We start from the raw sequence: 20,914 nt of genomic DNA, 5'->3' as shown, positions 1-20,914 counted from the left end.
TTTAGGTAGAAGAAAACTCAAATGAATGCATTATTATTGGGAACACCATGCCTTAACTCCATAAATAGCAATTCCTATTCTCTGAAAATCTGGTTTATACTTTTCTGTTTAAAAAAAAAAAGTGCACACACACACAAACACACACACACACATTTCCCCCAAGGGTAAGTCTAAAGCCTGAAAAGCTAATTAATTTTAATGTTATAAGTTCAGAAATGAAAACGGAGCTGGGTTGGCAGTATTAAATTGAAACCCACCTATACCCTTGCTCTGAGCTCTCAAGTAGAATCCTATTCTGCACACACATGCTCCATTGAACATGCACAGAATAGCATTTTCATAGGATGAGGGTGTGTTCAACACAGAGGAGCATGCTAACAGACTCAAACCAGAAAAATATCCCACGAATGTGCTCTGGCCACGAAAACAAAATTATGTTTTCAATGAGAAGAAATTTCCTCGATGGTTTTCGACATAGAGTGCTACCATCATGCCACCTATATTTCCTAAATTATTACTATCAAACTGAGTTCTAAGAAAGCCCTAACTGGTAAAACATCTCTCTGACCAGATCACCCCACTGCATACAACCAACTTACTCTTTCATAAATGAGAAAGGAGCAATTTTAGTAATTTAGAGAAACTACTCCTAAATTGCTCTAAATTCTAAAACCAGATCAAGTAATTGATACGTTCTCACTGTGGTATAATAGTGATCTTTGTGCCAGACCTAACTACCTGAAAATAAAGACATTTTTTGCCACTAATGCACCTCACCACTGCCCACGGTCTGTTTATTGTTAGAGACCCAGAGGTGGTCAGGGATATCCCTAGAGTCTGATCTTAATTCAGGGACAAAGGTAAGGCTCTTTCCCGATTATTTGTTCAGCCCTATCTTCCTCTCCTATTTAAAGAGCAAGTCTTAAGCGTATTGGTATAGAAAAAGCTTCTCGTCCATTTAGAAATAGAAAAAATATATATATATTAAAAGAGAAAAGGGAAAATACGGAACAGCAAAGAATTGGTCAAAATCATCATTTCTTACATAGAAACCTTGTAAGATGCCATTGGACAAGTAGGAACATCCAAGGGGGCTGAAGAGGGTAGCGTGTTCATCACCTCTTGGTCATCAGTGGACCTCTGAGGTTTCTAAATTCAACTCGAAACTATATAATTAAAAGGAAACCTTCCAATACTTTCTCTACCACTAAAAACTGGGAGGAAATGAAAACAATTGTCTGAGATATTTGAAGTGTCCTCTGGTCTTGGTTTCTGACCTGCTGAGAATTCCCTCCCAGTCTCAAATCACACTGGTTTGGTCATGTCTGTGGCATCTGCGGGGTGGATGAGGCTTTGTGAAAAAAGCATTCGTAAGGCAGGTCTTGGGGAACCGCGCACGGGCAGGTAGCAGATTTCTGATCTCTAGTTTGCATTGATCTTACATTTAGACACAGATTCAGAAGAACAGACACTCCCTTTTCCAGTGCCTTCGGAAAGATTGCCGCTCCGTAGAATGAGTCCTTTCTCCTCTACCCTTAATCTACAACCCAGCTTCCCGGGGAGATCCTACTTTGATTTCCGATCCTCACCCCACCAGCTGAGCTTGCATTCCTCTTTACAGTCTCTCAATGCACCGGGTGAGCTGAGCTCGTCTGACCTTTCCTCTTCATCTCTGTGCCTTGAAGGCATCTCTGAAATAGCTGTTTTGTTCTTGCCGTTCATGTGCGTGGAGAGGCCAATGAGCTGTCTCTGTGTATGTGGCCTGCTTCTGGGATGAGGAGCATTTGGGTGATGGAGCTTTGTGGCATTCTTGTTTGTCATGTGAGGATCAACCTCTATGGTCGGTGTATATGATGGTGTTGGAAAGTGTTGAGTGAAGTCGTTCTTTTTGCACGAGCTGGTACCACCATGGGAAACCTGCTGTGTCATCACATGCATCGGCATAGCACGCACCAGTGCCGGCTGCGTGGAGGCTGTGGCCTTAGTTTGGAGATTTGCAACCCTGCTGTATCCAGGAAACCAGCTGTGTCTGGGAGACTGGATCAGTGCATCCAGCCTGGAGTGGTCTGATTAAACATAGACTCAAGAGATCTTTATTGAAAAAATAAAAGTGTAAAACTTGCCAACAGCAGAATGCACCATGTGTAGCAGGCAAACCGGAGAGTAGAAAGTGAAAGTATTTTCTGCAAAAGCCTCTGCTCCATGGTCCAACAGTCGGTCTCACGGCTGATTTTTTTCTAAGCAAAGAGGGGACCCACCACCAGCTGAATCAGAAACCGTCAACTAGCTTAAGGCCCAAAGATGGGAGTCCCTGAAAAGTCTGGCCTCCTCAAAGTTACCCACAGCCAAGAGAGCCGTGGCAGGGCTTCAGGCTCATATGAGGGAAGCTAGACTAGTGTTTCTGTGTGGTGAACTCGGTCTAGCCAATAGAATCTTAAAACATCTAACACGCAGACCTTTGTGATCTCTTCAGGACTATATTGTAATCAGGGATACACACGATGCACATTTCACATTTCCAAAGGTTTCTTTTCTCTTTTATTTTATTCTTTTTGCTCATCCCACATTCTGGAATGAAGAAGGCCACAGCATGACAGTGCAAAAAGGATGCAGGGACTTCAAGCTCTCTTGAAAATGACATTTTTCTTTGTGCTTTTTTGTTTCTTATTGTTTTTCTGTGCACTACTGGCTTTTAAATATGCTTTGTTATGGAACTCTTTGCACTTGTGTCTAATGTACTGAAATATTGTTGTAGTCTTTGTAATGTATATTGTCTCAAGAATTAAATGAAATGTGGGTTTGGGGATATTTGATGGCTGTACTTGACGCCATTGTTCTAGCTGTCTTGTTGAATCTTAAATGTACGATGGTATGTTTAAAGTAGTGTAAAAAGATTTCAAAAACTTGTTTTGAAAAAGACTTGCACAAGGCATGATTCATTTAAAAATTTTAAAAGCCCTATTCAAATTCTACAAGTTGATTTCCAAAGCTAGCTATGAGATTCGGTTTTGAAACTCAATGTGTTCTGTACTCACTAAGCTCCAAGCTGTGAGTAGGAATTGAAGTGATGGTTGATAGAAACTAAATATCAGCCATGAGTTGGAGAAAATTATTCTTTTGCATATGAAGTCATCCCAGAGAAATATAAAGTAACCAAAAGTGAGGTCATAATCTTTACATTTTGTTTTTAATTCAATCAGTAGTCCTTTCTAAGTTGCTTTCTTAATTCTTCTAAAATTCTTTTAATTCAGTGTAATATCCTTCATTTAGCACATAAGGGCTTTAGAGTGTTGAAAAAAAATAAATGATTCTTTCTAGAGGATACCCTAGTACTCATCAAAAATGTTTCCTAGATCAGTCACTGATACCACTTGAAATTGTAGTTCACACACCTTTGAACATCTTAAGACTAGACTGTTTCATCCACCTGAGGAAACTTCTCACGGGTTAGGTAGGGCATTCCCAAATGTTAAGGAAGGGGGAAGGTGGTTGTGAGAATTCCACAGGTGATTCCAACATATCCCTGAGGCCACTCCTCACCCACTGCCCCCACCTTCTTTGGTGAAAAGGACTGATGTAGTAAAGCACTCTAAGATGGAGACTAGGTCATTTTTGTTTTTACTACGTTTAATTCATGTCATTATTAATAATTATCAGATGTATGTATTAACATACAGATTACATTACACATTTAGTTACATAATTATCATTTGACTTGGGCCCAAGTCACAACAAATGCCTTTTGGCATAATTAGAGTTAGAAGTACACGGCATAGTGATGCAGAATGGAGTGTTACCAAGATCCAGTGTTTTCTCCATTTCAGTTGGAAGCCTTCTTAATATGGAAACTTTAGTGGAAAAGATTGAACTTGGAAGATGATGAAAATTTAAGCAGTAAAGTTTAGAAACAATTGGAGAAGAATTTATTAAGTGGGGGGAAAAGATGTACCATTCATTTTGAAAGAGCAGAGAAGCAATTTTTACCCAACCAAGTAAACTAACATAAAAAGGGCTTTGGTTTTTCATGAATCAGGCCTCTGGTGACTCTGTTCAGCTGGTGCTTTTTACGTGTATACAAATTATTTTTATCAACCTGGTTGTTTCATAGCTTTGATGTGTAGTATCTCTTTATAGGATGCAATTTTGAGACACACTCTGCACCTTACTCTCAATTAGGCAAGTATACCTATTGTAATTGTTCTCTTTTACTGATGTGACCGATATGCTCCATTCCCTTCACAAAATAAACGGCAGCAGCTTATTCTATGTCAATAAAATTGTCTAATTGTCATTCAAATCCCATTGTAGCCATTTCTCACGTACTTACAAAGGTGGAAAAGATACGTGGATTTTGAAATTTTATGCCTCAAAGATTACCTTTCCCCCCAGTTTTCTTGTACATCAATGCAAAGCACTCTTTATAAGCAGAGCACTTGTGGGCAAAGGCACTAGTCAGACCAAAGGTTGTAGTGTTTGCAGGTTTAAACTAAACTCTTTTTTGATATTGTTTTATCAAAAGAGACATATTTTCTTATCAATGTCAATTTTGCTTCCTGTTTCTCTCTCCCATGCCTCACTTGGAATGACAACAGTTGACATTAAAAAGCTGTTGGCAGGTATGGAATAACCTTATTCTGTTACAAATAGCAAAGACCACAGTGCATGTGAGGTGGTTCACAGGTTTGAGAAATCAGCAATTTTGTCTGTCTGAGCGCATTCTTGGCAGGCGGCTTTCAGAACTCGGGCATAGCTCTGTGTACCAAGACGTCATTCTCTCTGCACCTAATGTCCAAAATGTTTCAAATGTTTGTTTTAGGAGTAACACGCAAACTGCATTCTTAAGTGTGAAGGAAGCAACCTGTCTCACATCCAAGTCACAATCACTCAAGAAAAGTAGTTTCTGTTGCTGTTAGCTTTCAAGCTTTCAAGCTTTCACTAACACTGAGGACATTTTCAAAACGACTTGATCTGAGCACTTCTGCCGAAGGACGATTTCCTTGTTTCACTCAGTGTGTTTTATCCCTCCTCCATCTAGGACTCTAGATCCTAGCCTCCCCGTCTCAGGGTTACACAGGCATCTTAGCGCATCCCTCCCCCTTATGTCTCTGGTGTACTGTTCTGCCAGTCACCGGGTGAAGGGACTTGCACCTTCCAAACCGATGCCACTTCACTCCCGGATCACCTGGTTGGGAGTGCAGTCTGAGCCAGGTAACCCCTGCTGAATCGGTTGTGTGTCCTCCGTCTGCTTCTGGGCTCAGAGAGCACCAGCTCCCAGGACGAGCGCCCTGTCTGCTCACTCACGGCTCTTTCTGGCCCCGGACGCCTCCTTCCTGCATGGCAGCATGCAAACGGAACAAGATGCTCCTCACCTGCCCAGGAGTGAGTGATGGGGTTGAGCCCATCGGGTCCCTCTTAGTAACCGCCCTCCCTTCTGTTGTTCCCAGTGGCCTGGTTTGCTTTCGACCCCGGCTCTGCACACTCTGACATCATCTTCTCCAATGACAACCTGACTGTGACCTGCAGTAGCTACGATGACCGGGTGGTGCTGGGGAAGACCGGCTTCTCCAAGGGCGTCCACTACTGGGAGCTCACTGTGGATCGCTATGACAACCACCCTGACCCTGCCTTCGGTGTGGCTCACATGGACGTGATGAAGGATGTGATGTTAGGAAAGGACGACAAAGCTTGGGCAATGTATGTGGACAATAACCGGAGCTGGTTCATGCACAACAACTCGCACACCAACAGGTACCCTGCAGCCCTCAAACCGAGCCTTCTTCACGTTGGCTTCTGGTCTAGAATGACAGCCCAACTTCAAAGACCTGTGAAATAGACAACATTGAGGAAGTAAGGCAGGCGATCTTTAAGTAAAAGTTCTACTGATCTGAGCCGAGTCCACCCTGGTATTTTATTTTTTTACACAATGAGAGAGACATGAGTACTTTCCTAGGCCCCTTTCTTGCTGTATTCCATCCAGGGCTGGAAAATAAGAATCCCTGTGCATAGAAACATTCCAGGATTCTAAAACCCAGACTTACAACTTACCAGAAAAGCACTTTTGGACAAGGTACTTCATTTTTCTGAACCTCGGTTTCCAAATCCACCAAATTAGAAAAGTCATATTTTGCCATGCAGAAATGTTCCCGTGATTAAATGAAACATGCAAAAATGCCTCCCATCAGAGGCACCTGAAAATAGAAGCCATTGTTCTTATGATGATGATTATCAATGCCACTGCTCAGAATAGTAGCCATTCATTAAACTAAATTTTGTGAATGCCAATTTGGAGAGTTTTATGCTTGAAGAACTCTCTTATTATAGTGTGGTTTCAGAGCACCCAGTTTTCTGGGAAAAGAACACAGTAATCACCTTAGGTTTGCCTTTACCACCAAAATATAGGCAGTTATAATTTAACCCATACTATGTTTTCTCTAGATTTCTGTTTTCACTTGGTTTGTGTTTTCTTCCTCATCCGTATTTTTCACAAATTTCCTAGGTAGAGAAGTATCCTTTATGGGCCTTGGTCTACCTTACCGTCAAAGATTTCCCCAGGATACATTTTCATTGGTATCTCTTGGGGTGAGGGGTCGGAAATACAATTGTATTCAGTCTGATCACTAGGAAAGTAAGTCGGGCAGTGGTGGGCAGTGGACATTTTCTGTGTCCTCATCATTGCTCCTTTTCGAGCGAGCAGGACTCCCAGGGCCTCCACTTCCTTTTCCCTCGAATAGTTTCTTTACGCCTGCATTCAGTTGTATGTTATTAACCATCACTTGAAGTGCACACACATGCCATTTCAGCCTGATAGCAAATCCGACTAGATGTAGATAAACCATTATCTTCAGTGATTCACATTTGGGGGACGCCTCTGTGACTACATTCCCGATTCCATCACCCATGTACCATACTTTTCCTTTTCAGCTTATCTATTTTGGAGTAAAGGAATGAATAAGCTGGGAGGGTATAGCTCAAGTTGTAGAGCACATGCTTAGCATGCACAAGGTCCTGGGTTCAATCCCCAGTACTCCCTCTAAAAACAAATAAATAAACCTAATAACCTCCCCCAGCAGCCAAAAAAAAAAAAAAAATCCCTAGGAAGAAAAAGAAAAAGAAAAAGGAATGAACAATATAATAGCACAGCTGCCACACTATGCAGAGAAACACTTTCTTAAGTCAGAACACGTCTGCTTGTGTATAAGCTGCATGTCACCAGTGCCGTCGTCGTTGAAGCTGGGAGTTTCCAAGATGCAGTTGATACCCCTGTGCTTTAAAGCCCATGTGCATTCTGTATTCTACATGCTGGGCTTGCGGGTGAGTGGGGAAGACAACACTAACATTTCTGTGCTCTGCTGAGATGAGGATGAAGTTCAGTATTGCTAGATCTCAAAGAGGAGGAAAAAGACAAATCTGATCATCCAGGCTTAATGGCTTTTGTGAAACTATCAGTTGAAGAATAAGACACAATTTATAGTCAAATGACAATCACTCCAACTGGTACAGTGTAATTAATTATTTCACCTTACAGAGAGGAGACCCCTCTCCTTCAGTGTTGCCATTTTACAGAGCGCCTCCAACTTCTCAACATGCCCAAAATTACCATCTTTCTGAAATGAGTTTTTCTATTTAATGGATAACATCAGGCCCCAAGTCCAGTTTTTCACATCTGTGTTTTAGGTTCAGATTCAATTCTTCTTTACTTTGACTTTCCAATTAAATCACGTTGGATTTAATGATGTTTCATGCACACTGTCTGTGCCAAGTGTGCAAGCCAGCTCTGGGCAGAGCTTTGATAGCCCAAAGGCTGCTGGCTGCTCTCGGGCTTCGGCGTTTTGCCGGCCTAGTACTGTGGCTCAGCAGCAGAGCCCCTGTATGGAGGTGCTCACCATCGGCAGCAGCAGAGCAGCACAGCTGAACCTCACAGGGGAGCAAAAACTCTTACTGCTTTTACATACAAAGCCCAGATACATACACAGCACATAAACAGATACACAGTGTATCTGTGCTATTAAAATGTATGTGAGGAGGGGGGGTTGGGGGGAAAAAACGTTTTAAAAGGCTCCTGGGGTGGGGGTGGGGAACAGCACCTTTAAACAGGTTGAGAAATACAGGTTTAACCATACGAAACAGGAAGCTGCTAGAATGACGACAGGCAAGTGAAACCCAACTGTTTTCTTTTCCCACAGAACTGAGGGAGGGATCACAAAGGGGGCCACGATCGGGGTCCTCCTCGACTTAAACAGAAAAACCTTGACATTTTTTATCAACGATGAACAGCAAGGCCCCATAGCGTTTGAGAACGTGGAGGGGCTGTTCTTCCCGGCGGTCAGCCTGAACAGGAATGTGCAGGTGAGCTGTGGGCTCCGCTCCCAGGGCTGCCCGCTGGTGGTGAGCTGGGCCCCTGACCGGGAAGGCCCAGATCAAGGGGGGTGGGGGGATGGACAGAGACAAGTGAGAGGACTCCGAACCAGCATAAGCACTCCGTTATACTTGGACACAGTCTAGTGAACAGCACGTGGGAAACTCCTAGTTCTTTGCCTGGCTTGCCGATGATCGTCCCTCTGAGCCCTAGATTCATCTCCGGTAGGAATGAAACTCTTGAACCAGCTGGCATGACAACAAATGGACTGACTGACGCAAAGCCCGTGAGCACCTGAGCATTTCACGTGTGAGGCTGCAGCGTGAGCTCCACGCTCAGAAATGTGGGGCATCTTCTCTGCATTCCTGTTGGCTGTTAGGTGCTCCTGGGACAGAAAACATTATCGCTGCCTGAGAGTTAGTTACTTATGATTTACTGCAAATAAAAACAACAGGTCCTCCTCATTCATTAGTTCAACAAATATCTCTGGAGTGCCTTTAACATATGAGGCACTATTTTAAGTATTTGAAGTATTGTTGTTTTTCAGTGAAAACGAAAAAAATCTTGCCCTCTTAGAGCTCTCTTTCTAGTTATAGGAGGCAGGCAGTAAATAATATGCACAGTTGCTACATTGGTTATATGGTACGTTCGAAGGTGATACGCAATGGAAAGAAGACCGAGAGGAGGAGAAGGGACGAGAGAGCCGGGCTTGGGAGGGCAGCACAGCCTGAGAAGGGTGGTCTGGGTGCTCGGTGTAGGTGGGCCTTCCTACAGTCACAGGTGAGCTGAGCCTTGAAGGAGGTGAGGGAGTGAGCTGTGTGGGGCTTTCCGGGCAGAGGGAGCAGCCAGGGCGGTTTCTGGCAAGGAAGGGCCAGGAAGCTGTGGCTGGGGGAGACAGGGGAGCGGTGGGAGAGAAGAGCAGGGAGCGTCCCGCCAGCCGCTGCTAGGATTGGAGCTTTCACTCCCGTCTTGAGCTGGAATGCTCGTTATCAGCTGTGCACCTCATTCAGCAGATGGCTGTCTGATGATAGAGAGGGCTTGAGGATCAAAACACTGCTGGTGATCTGTGCCCTATTCAGAACCACCATCTTGAGAGCTATTAAAAAAAAAAATCCATTGTTGCTTATCTGTATGTGCAGTAAAAGTGATTGCAACCCAGTGACCTCTGCCCTTCTCTCTTCCTGCATCTAGATGGGTTTTTATGGGAGGCTGAAATCTAACCTATCAGAGTTCAGCCTCTACATTGGAAAAAAGAAAACCATCCATTTCCCTAGCAGTGTGTCTCAGAAAACCCTCATGCAGAATCTTCCACATTTTCAGCTATTCCCCTTCCCAAGAATATTGTACTTGATGCTCTTCAGGGGTTTCCAGGATGTTCTGAGTATCTTTAGGTCTTGGGCTGGGGAAGACAGGGACAAGAAGGGGAGAGATGACAGCACTGCAGGAAATGCTTCTAGCCTGGCCCAGGCAGCTACCCACTGGGGCATGAGGTTAGACAGAAATAAGTGAAGTAGTATCAGGGCCCATGTTTCCTCGTACCTGACAATCACCTGTGCCATCCCAAATTGGAAGGTTTATCCTAACTGGAATGCCAGTGGACAAATAAACAGGGGAAGCATTCTCTACTCATCAGTTCTCCATCCATGGATCTGGCAGTGATCACTGTGATGTGCCCAACAGGCTTTTCTCCCTGCAAATCAGTACCCGTGTCTTCAGTCATAAGGAACACAATCTCCCGAGAATCCTTAGAAGAGGCAGGTGGATGAGAACCATATTATTTGGGATGTGGGAGCCCAGCATGGTGGCCAGGTTCTTAGCACAGGCTGAATTCTCTTTCGCGTCTACTAGAAGAGATGTTACAGAAAACTCAGTAGGATCCTCTTTTAAGTTGGGGACATTCCCACTGTGTCTGGGGAGGGGGCGTGGGGGGCATGGGGGCTCCTGCAGTGCCTCCAGGACTCACAGTCTCTTCCCCCAGGTCACGCTTCACACCGGGCTCCCAGTCCCAGACTTCTACTCCAGCAGAGCATCGATAGCCTAAGGATGGGCTGTGGAGGCACCAGCTGCCTGTTCTGACCTCCACCTGGGAGCGACGGCAAGGCATTCAGCCAGAGCCAGAGCAGGAGAGGGAGGAGGAGGAGAGAAATGCTGGTCCTCGCTGCCCACAGCCCCCTGTCCCTCCGGCCTCTCCACAGCTGTGCCGCCTGCTTTCTCTTCCATGTTCAGTAATTCTAACCAACAAAGGACCTAGACAGCCCACCACGTCACTTCGTTTCCACGCCCAGAGTTTGCTTTTATTTACATTAATTTTTTATGTAGGTGAGTTCCATTTTGTTTCTTTTCTGATCATGTCACTGGTGACTACTGAGCTGGTACTGCCGAGAGGAAATTCTCCTGATAACTTTTTTCCTGAACTTCTGTCAGAGAGGTAGGTGGTAGGGAAGAATGAACTGGATTTGAAGCCGGCAGTCTAGAATGTCCTTGAATGTTCTTGCCCCATGACCTCTCCTGCAGTGTTAGCTCTGCGTAGCTAATCTTTGGGAGGTGGGTAGAGGGAATGCAGCACTGAAAAGTTTTACTCTCTGTTGAAGCACAAAAATCTCAGCTACACGAAGGCTCACAGTGGGGTAGGATCATAAGGCAGCCAGGTCCTTAGGACAGGCCAGAAACCCCAGTCACTGAATGAAACTGGGACGTCTCCAAACAGGGAGGCCAGGGGACTTCATGATTTGGTTCATTTATTTAATCCAAGTTTTTAGTTGAGAACCTTTTATGGACCAGGCACTGTTTTGACACCGGAGACACAGTGACAAATACATAGGTGTGGCCTCTGCCCTCCTGGAGCTTATACGGTCCTAGGAGAACAAACCAAAAATAAAATAATTACAAGTTGTTCCACGTACTAGAAAGGAAATAAACAAGGGCCAAAGGGGCTCATTGGCAAGATCTTTCAGATCCCCTAGAACGAGGCTAAGACTCTATTCATTCTGGCCATAGCACCAGAAACATACCAACTCAATGCCTTTTCAGCTGTGCTATTTTAATTGTGGTACCTCCTGCCATTCATCAAGAGCCCTTCTTTGGTAGAAATGATGTCAGCATTCTTATTTGTTAATGCTGCAATGATACTAAGCCTTAAAAAATGAATGTGAAAAAAAAAAATAGTGACCAGATGGAGGAGGACCCATTCTCTGTCCTGGGGGATCTTAAGTTCCAGTGCACAGCATTCACATTCTCAGGATTAACACACTTGTCTCCATGTAGACTCACTATCTGTGCCTGTCACAAATGAAAAGTCCATCCACTCTGCTGCCATTCACAGCCTGACTTTCTGGAACAGTTCAAATAATGTTTAGAAGGAAATGAAACTGTAGGTCATTGCTATGACTGATAGCAGAAGAATCAGCTTATTCCATGTAGAGGTAGACTTGTATAAGCTGCCCTTCAGAGCCTTTAGTTTGACAGGAAGTTTTAGAAAATGTAGGACCTGGAAAGAGGTTCTGATTAGTTGTCTAAATATTTGCCAGGGAGCCAAGAAATTCACCAGGAAAAAAACAAGTATAACAAGGGAAGAGGTAGGATGGGGTGGGAAAGCTTACCATTTAAAGTGTTGGCAAAAGTGATCTATGTAAATAGCTCATCATTTACTTTTGAGCTTACTTTATTTAGATAATCTCTATGAGCCGTGGTGTTTTTCTAGTTCAGTGTTCCTAATTTATTGAATGGGTGCTATCCTGTTTGTGTCCACCTTGATCTTTCTTGGCTACAGAAACACTCTGTTGCAGGCCAACACTCATTTGATATTTGATTTACTCTCCAGTGAGACTCAATCGCTGGGCCGCTGTAGACCCATAGTTACTCTTGTTCTTTATTAAATTCATCCTGCTAATTAGATTTCTAGTGATCGGTAACACGTAGTTTACACAGAACTGCAATTATAGATGCATACAGCTACTGTGCTAGAAAACATGGATATTCCTGGTGTGCCAATAAATGACTTTTATGAGAGAGCATCCCATGTCTCTTTAGAATTGTGTAGTCTGGGCCTATTTGGGGTGACAATTTGCTTTTGTCAGAGCAGTATTTCTTCAGCAAAGTGTCATTGGACACCCCCCCCACCCAGAGCTCAGGAAAGCACCTGCACTTCACCCCATCTCCTCCAGAGCCTGGCACTGCTTCCTGGTGGTACTCAAATCCTGGGTCTTAGTGTGAAATGTCAGTAGTTAGATGCTGTTGGGGATCTGCCTCCAAATACTGGGTACTTACTTTAAGAAACCTGCTCCTAAAAAAGCCACAAGCTTGTACCTCAAGAGAGTGTCACTGACTTTTTCTAACCTTGTTCCTTCATCGCTTCTTGGAGTGGCTAAGCATACGATTGTTTTTAAATAATTACAACGTCACTGATCGCCCTTACATTATTATTAGCCTTTTTAAATGAACCACTTTTGTTTTTTATTAAAAGGAAAACACCACCTAAAAGCATATTGAAACCATGAGTTAAATCCATTTCCCAGGCCATCATTCATCAAGGTCGTTTTAAGACTTGCTTGTCCTCCAAGAAGCACGTTGCCTAAACTGTAAGATGTTGGTGGGCGTCATTGTCCAGGAACTTGGAATCAAGCTGTGTCTGGTTCCAGCTGAGCTGATTAAGACGAGATTGGCGCCCCCCACCTTTCAACTGGGCATGCGCGAGAGTCCGCCCCGGGAACCTTTGGGAGGTGCGGAGCCTGTCATGGGTTACACCTGCGCAGACTGCCGATTACCAGTACCTTCTTTCAGTCATCTTTCCCCCGTGCCCCGCGCCCTCCACGCTTCAGACTGCCCTGCCCGTAAATACCCCAGCCTTGGGTAGGGATGGGCAGATTTGAGATTTGTTCTTGTCTCCTCACCTTGCTGCAAATTTCGCGTCTCAGCGTTTTGACTCGCTGGTGTTGGTAAAAAAGCCCATGGTTGGGTAGCAGTACGATCCAGGTGAGAATGTCGGGGTGGGACCTGAGGTTGTCCATCCGGGTCTCTGCGCGCTTCTCCAACCGCACCCTACACCCACCCCCGCCCTTCTTTGTTCTTCTTCCTCTTTGGGGGCCATCTCCCTGCAGGTTTTCTTTCTTCTGTCCGTTACCTAATGGAAACTTCAGCCGTTTTTCACTCTTCCTGTGGTGCGGAGGTTAATAGAACTTCTGTTCCCCCGTATTTCCTCACGGGAGTGATTAAGTGATCTGCAAGAAATCGCCCTTTTTTCTGGAAATGAGATCTTTTTTTTCTGCCTCTAATGTGTGCGTTGATAAGAAAGGAAGCCTTGCTATTGAATCAGAATTTCTGATTACGAGTCAGAGAAACTACAGTAGTTAAACAAAGGAAGTTCTCAGATCACACTACCTTTTAGTTTTTATGAACACGCCAGAGACATCTGCATATATTCTTCAAATATATGAGCCAGCTATTTCTACCGAGGCTGGTGTTTAGGGAGCCTTAGGCTTGGCAATGGTACATCACACATAACTGAGGCTACCTAAATCGTGTCTTTATCTGAAGAACCAGCTTTTCGGCTACACACAGAACTGAGGGTTTCACTGAATAAGAGTGAACAATGGACGCACCTAATTAAATACCCAGAAACATCAGCCTGGTCCTTTGGATTTATTACCTGCTCCCCTTTACCACAGCATGTTAAATATAATTATTAAGTAACCTCTACCCTCTGCATTCTCAGACAGTGAGCTGTCAGGTATGGTGGCTGAGAGCGCAGGAGCCGGCAGGTCTGGTATCACTAAAATCAGCTCCAACGTAACTCAGAAATAGAGACGTCAATGAATGTTGAACAGAGAATCACAAAAAAGGAAATGAAAAGTGTTCCAAACCGTTGAAAAATATTATTCAAAACTTGGTTAACTATTTGGAAAGTGAAACTCTATTTTTTAATCATATCACATCTCAGATATGCTGGCATTAAACATGAAATATTTAAAACTTTAATAAACCAGAAGACAAGGCAAATATTCATCTGCTCTTTTTCAAGGAGGCTTAAGTCACTGTAAATTACTTTACGCAAAAGGCTTATGAGTTTTTTAAACTTCTCTCCAACCTATATTTTTTACATTTTAAACCCTCCTTTGTTACTTCTGCCTGTATATCTTAGCCATCTGTTTTCTTCCTTAATTCACTGGGCCTGTCTTTATTCTGTCTAAGTCCATTTCTAGTACTATAGGTTAACTGAGTGCATTGATTTATTGTTATGCTGCCATTTAACACATGACTCTTCAGAAAAGACTGAGGTATTAAATAGGAACTACTCTGCGTTCTGTTTCTGGACTGTATTTTCAGCCTAATAGGTAATGGGTTTATAATGAGCAAGTAAATGAAGATTCTAATTGTTCCTTCTGTAAATGCTGTTTGCCACATATGTTCTGTGAGAAGATGGCTCCACTCAATATATTTTCCTAATTGCCTGGTGGGCAATGTGGTTGTCAGATGCGAAGAAATAAATCTCCAGTCTTATCGCTTGGCAGGCTTAAAATGATGAGCATATGAAGGTTAATTGCAGCTTCTCAAGAGGTTGGTTTCGGAGTTGGCAATACATGGGCTTTGCAGAATATGCAAACTTTACCTAGGTGTCGTGATGTCTGTAGACCTGCTATGCCTGCAGGAAAAAAAAAAATCACAAATATCTATCAGAAAGAAATCAGTCAATCTTAAGAAACTTCTGAGGATCAATCAAAACTCCATGCCTTTATTAAATTCCTTGTCTTCAAGATTTCAACTAAGACCAAGAATTAAAACATAGCCTAGTTACATATCCTCTGTGTAAGTCAGTTGTCGTATCATCCAAATGGAGGGGACACTTTTCCTTGATATTAAAAGAATCTGAGCATCTGCTCTCCATACCTTGGGGATGGGTAGAGAGAGGAGAGAGAATCCCAGTGGATCTGATGAGGCTCTGAGGGCTGGTTCGGGGGCAATCAGGATGCCACATCAGGGGCCCCAAGGGAACAAGAGAGACAAGGATACTGGGGCACACTTAGCCACAAGGAAATTCAGATGCATTTCACATGTGTTTGTTTGTTGTTGTGTTTTTTTCTTTAGAGGTCTCTGGTGTCAGGCTTCATCCTTAAGATGCTTGTCAAGTCTTTGGTAGGAACTAAAGGAAACTCAATCACTGGGGCACATTCCTAGTAGAAACTTTCAAAGGTTTTGCTATAAAGGACAACAAAGGAACATTGGTTCTTCCACAAAGTGGGTCTGACTCAATATGATATTTTTCATGGTCTGAATCTTCGCGAGGCTAGGCTAATAATAACAATAACAGTAATACTCTGTTTTCTTATTTCTCAGACCCAAGGGTTGTTTGTTTTTACTCCCCCCTCCCCCACTTTAACATCTCTGTAGTGAGGATACATCTTACATGTGTCAAAAGAAACTCACTAGCCACTGGTAAAGTGATGGTCCTTGACCTTCACCGCATTGAAATCATCAGAAGGACCTTAAAAATACTGATACCATGCTACTAATTTAATTGGTTTGAATGCAGCCTGAGAATGTGGGCTTTTTAAAGTTTCCCAGGTGATTCTAATGTGCAGCCAGGGTTGAGAATGCAGGGGTAAGGGATGAGTGGGTGGCAAATGCTCAGAGACAGTTTTCATTGCCTGTACGTTTGGAAAATTAATAAGATGCTGGGGAAGGGGAGCATCAGTTCATCAGTCTGTTACTTCTGTGGAGTTATGTGCATTGATAGCTGGTAGATTTAAATTCACCTCATAATTGTCAGTTAAAAGACCCACTTTAAAAGATTCCACTATAATGTAATATAGAACAGAAAAAATATGTTGTGTATGCATAAAATTAATAGTCACACACTGGGTAATGCAATTGAAGGCAATAAAAATTGCCAAAATTCTGAGACCAGATCACGGATATTCAATTGTTGGGACCAGCTATGTTAAAAACTATCATTCAGATATCCACATTCGTCAAAAGCTTCCAGCTAGTTTCCCAAAAATGTCTCTAGTTATATATAATACAATTAGCAGCAACAATACAAACAAAATGGCCAAGAGGGAAATGCAACCAAACAAATTTTTAAAAGCCCACATAACCCACAGTATGCTTTGATGTGTGTTTAAATTATTCTGCAGCATCACAAAGATGCTAACAAGGTCCAGGTCACCCACGGAGGTGATGATTACATTAAATGTAACTGCCAATGGCCATACTTGATACAGAGATTCCAACTGTGGTTGTCATTCTGAAGAGAAAAGGAACGTGTATTTGTGGGAATAAAGGTACACTGTTGTAAATTAGATTTAAAAATTCTTGTGGGCATTTAATGTTGCATTTGGTTTTGGTTTTCTCCAAAAGAACTAATATTAAATTAGTGGTCAATAATATAGTAGCCATGTATTGAATCTCATTGTTTTCCATGCAATGTTCAAAAGGCTTTACGTGAATCATCTTCTTTGATCTTCATCTTATGTATTTTTATTATTACCATTTTAGAAATGAGAAAATTGAAGCACAAAGAGGTCAGTCACTTGCCCAAGGTCACACAGCAGGCAAATGTCAGGATCTGAACCCAGATGGCCTGAGGGCTCATGCCCTTAACCACTTGGTTATAGGACACTGGTTGCTGCACACAGGGTGTACCCCATACAACACAGGCAATATATATTTAATGAGCACCTATTAAGTGCTATAAACACTGGTATAACAACTAGAGATGCTAGTGAATAAAATAGTCAAGGCCCTCACTCCCTTCTTAGAGCTGATATTCTAGCAGAGAAATGCAAGTAAGTAAATCAATAAAGCTCCAGATCATTTGAGTACTAAGTGCTGTACCAGAAATTGAACTGACCAATGGGATAGAGGGGTGGGGGGTCAGCAATGGCCTCTCTGAGGAGGTGACATTTGAGCTGAAGTGCTAGAGGCAGGTGGTGGTAAGGCAGTAGGCAGGGGTAAAGGCCTTTGGGCAGGAACAAGCACTGGGTGTCCGGGGAACTAGAGTCAGTGCGGCTGACAATGCAGAGAGGAGAGGAGAGCCGGCCAGTGAGGCCCGGAGATGCTCAGGGCCAGACCTCCAGGCTCCTGCAGGCCAGATGCGCCGCTTGGGAGTCTGGTTACAAAAAACCCAACTTGACTCTGGTTGACATCAAGGCACAGAAGGAAGCTATTAGAATGGCACGGAGCAGCTCAGAAAGATGGAAACCTGGGCGGCTCTGCGTCTGGAGGGAGCAGGGACTGATGGGCAACGGCCTTCTCCAAGCCCCACGGGCCACACACACACTCCCATGACGTCTCATCATTTACTCTCTGCTCGAGATGTGATTCCAGGAAGACGGTGTCTGATTTGGCTTAGGTCCTGGGTCTGCCTCTTAGTTGACATCATGGCCTATCACCCCAACCACTGCATCCAATCTGAGTGCTGTTTCTAGAAATGCGGGAATGAGTGCTGGCAGCCAAAGGAGCAAAGCAAAGGGACAGGTTATATCCGCGGCGTGTTTTGAATGAATGAATGCTGCTGACGTCTGTGGCTTCAGTTTCTGGTGAGGGGGTTTTCTGGTTTTGATTTTGGTTTTGTTTCTTGTGTCTGGGTGGGTTTGGTTTTTTGTTTGTTTGTTTGTTTGTTTTTTCACAAAAGCAAATGTTTTAGAAATGGCAGGAAGCAAGGAGGCTCAATTTCAATCTCTGCAGAGAATAAACATTGAAGGGGACGTTCTCTTCAGTATTGAATTTATATCTCACGATGCTAAATGCTCACAAGGCGTTTTGCTCAAAAAACAACAGAGCTTCCACGATCAGTCAAAACTGGGGCCACAGCCAATCTCACGTAGTAAAATTTTCCAAGCAGTGAACAGAGAAATCGCTGCCTCTAACTACTCCAAACTGAGCTGGGAATTTTTCTCTCATGATATAAAGATCCCACATAGTAAATTTTTTTAAAAAACAGTATTCTTTGGGCCTTGCTGATCTGAAAATCTGTCTCAACATAGGCTTTTGAGTCACAAAAACCAGTTTCCCAACCCAGATCATCCACTTTTTAAATAAAAGCTTACACAAGTTAATTAACCACAGTCGGCCTTAGTTTGTCATAAACTGGAGATAATAATACCCACACCATAGGCTGATTGTAAGCATTGAGTTGGAAAGTGTGTGGCCTGCCTAATACAGCACCTCACTGGGCTTTCTTTCAATTAAGGTCGTGTTAATCCTTGCAGTGGAGAGCGGTCAGCACGTAACTGAATACACACTGCCAGGATGTCTACCTTAGTATGGATGTGGAGGGGAAAAAAGGTTTACAAAGGGTTTTGGCCCTGAATAACTTTAAAAGATTTACATTCCTCGAGTATAGTTCATGCCAGTGTTTCTTAAGACAAGTAATAATAATCACTACTGTTACTTCAATCCTCATGATATACTGGACACTATTCTAAACATTTCATATTTATTTGCTTATTTAATCTATACAACAACCCTATGAGATTGGTATTATTATCCCCCATTTAAAAAACTGTATTGTGCACTTAAAAATTTGCCAAGATCATAAATCTCACGTTGTGTTCTCAGCCCAATAAAACAAAATAAAGTAGAATAATGTAATAAAATAAAAGGTTTATGTCCAGGGCATGGAGAAATTCTGATAGAGACCTGGTCTCCTTACAAGCTGGCCCTTGGCCTTGGCCCTCCCAGAGACCACCAGGCTATTGTAAAGAGGCTAGCTCGCTCTTCTCTGGGCTCTAGTTCCCAGTTAGTGTCCTGGAGGAGAGAGGACAAAGCCAACTCCAGGCAAAATTCCAAAGTGAAGGTGTCTCTTTGGTAGCCTCTCTTTCCTTTATGTGTCCATCACTTCTCACCAGGAGTACAGTATCCAAAGTACTGAAAGCTTCCAACAGTGACAACTCACCCCATGCCTCAGGAGCTATACTCCACTCACTCTCTCTTCCATTTCCCTCATTAATCACATCCAGTCTTCAATTTCCAGGTTATTGCTGAAGCGGGGTAATAGACTCCAATACGGTTTCTTGCAACTTCCCGCTAAGATATCCATATAAGCTTCTTAAAATATGAAACTTTCAACAGCATTAGAAATCCTATCAACCACTTGACAGTGCCCCAAAAAAACTTAGACCAAGGTCAGCTTAAAGCAGGCCAGACCGTGAAACACAATTGTGGCAAAGATGCAAAAGGAATTGACTGAAATAAACAGGCTCCACCCTCCGGGACAGAGCAACACAGTCACCTGGGAAGGAGAGAAAAAGACGCTTGGTCACCCCACTAACGGCACCCAGCTCAGAAATGCAGGTCCTGCACAAAGTAATACCCAGGGAGCTCCGCCCTGCTGCAGCCAAGAAGGCAAGCGCCTCTACTTGTATCCTTTCAGGACCACACAACAGCTGTCTGCCGAGGGGACACTCTGCCAGCTGTCTGCCGAGGGGACACTCTGCCATGGAGATGATGCTGGCACGTGAGGACTGAGGAGGGAAGGTATTCAGAGGCCAGCCATGCTCAGGGCGTTTTGCTAATATGCTTGAAGACAGAAATCACCTTCTCTAGTGAAGCAGAACTAAAGAGAAGAAGCAGGTTAGGAGCAGGATAGCTGGAAGGAAAAGAATTTTTTAAACTGCAGCCACTGCAGGCATTGAGGACACTGTAAACAGCTGCTTTGGGGAAAGCTTTTCTTCTTTTTTCTCCCTTTTTTGTTAAAATGCTTTAAAGGGACCTCTGATTATACAAAAGTCAGCATGGGAGAGTGTGGGCTAGACTGTTCTGTGCAGGAGTGTGAGTGTTTCCCCTTTGTCCAGACAGGGTTTGGGGGAGAGAGGTTTGTTTGCTTGTTTGCTTGACTTATTTTAAGAGATTTCTTTTTTCCCCTGAAAAAAAAAGGAGAAGCCCAGAGATTGTGGTTGGGGTTCCCAAGAGAAAGAGGAGATAGAAAAAGCCACAAAAGGGTGGTCTCCAGGGACAGGGAAGGTGAATAGGACCCAAGGAAAGAAACAGCCAGTAAGGAATTCCTTCTGACAATGTTTGTCTAATGGTCTTCAGGTACAGTGATGTCTGCTATCTGATTTCAAGATATTTCCCGTTAGTGAGATAATTCTCTTCTATTACCAGCCTCCCTGCCTAGTTTTTACAGAACCTTCGCTAGCTTATATAAACCAGTGCCAGTCTTAAATAAGTGCCTCAATGCTTGAGACTAAGTGATCTGGGGGTCAGGAAGTAAACTAAAATGCCCAGGGTTGACTGAGAATAAGCCAGCACCCAAGTAACACGTACAGTGTTTCTTCCATCACATACAGTAAGGAGACTCCTGTAAGTAAACATTTCTTAATTTTATTACATATTTGTGCTTATTTTTAAGTTTTCTTCTGTTTCCCTTATTAACTCTTTTTCCGTTGTGTGTCAGTTTTGTCTGTTGAATCCATGCCTGTCAGGCTGTTGGTTTTCCTTTAATGTTTGGCTATATTTGTGTTGAGGGTATACTGAACTACATGAATAGTTACAACTTTTTCTTAATGCCAGTGAGACTGCTCTCTTGCAATAGGATTGTTCAGGGCAGGGGAGGATGTGGAT

The 20,914-nt window shown here is 43.3% G+C and overlaps 1 protein-coding gene across 7 annotated transcripts in view; it reads left to right on the top strand.

Moving 5' to 3' along the window:
• The window catches only part of TRIM9 (tripartite motif containing 9), a 104,746-nt gene extending 92,377 nt beyond the window's left edge, over nt 1–12,369 (top strand). For 2 of the 7 annotated variants that reach the window (XM_032482022.1, XM_032482021.1), the window contains exons 8-11: nt 4,593–4,616; nt 5,445–5,748; nt 8,184–8,346; nt 10,335–12,369. In XM_032482022.1, coding sequence (XP_032337913.1) covers nt 4,593–4,616; nt 5,445–5,748; nt 8,184–8,346; nt 10,335–10,397 — 554 coding nt within the window. In that variant the 3' untranslated portion in view covers nt 10,398–12,369. The other 5 variants (XM_032482025.1, XM_014566491.2, XM_032482023.1 and 2 more) reach the window with 4 other exon arrangements.
• Nucleotides 12,370–20,914: the final 8,545 nt, after the last annotated feature.

This window comes from Camelus ferus, chromosome 6, assembly GCF_009834535.1.
Source record: "Camelus ferus isolate YT-003-E chromosome 6, BCGSAC_Cfer_1.0, whole genome shotgun sequence".
Lineage (NCBI taxonomy): Eukaryota > Metazoa > Chordata > Mammalia > Artiodactyla > Camelidae > Camelus > Camelus ferus.
Note: the sequence above shows the minus strand (reverse complement) of the source record. Positions and strands in the feature narration are given on the sequence as shown.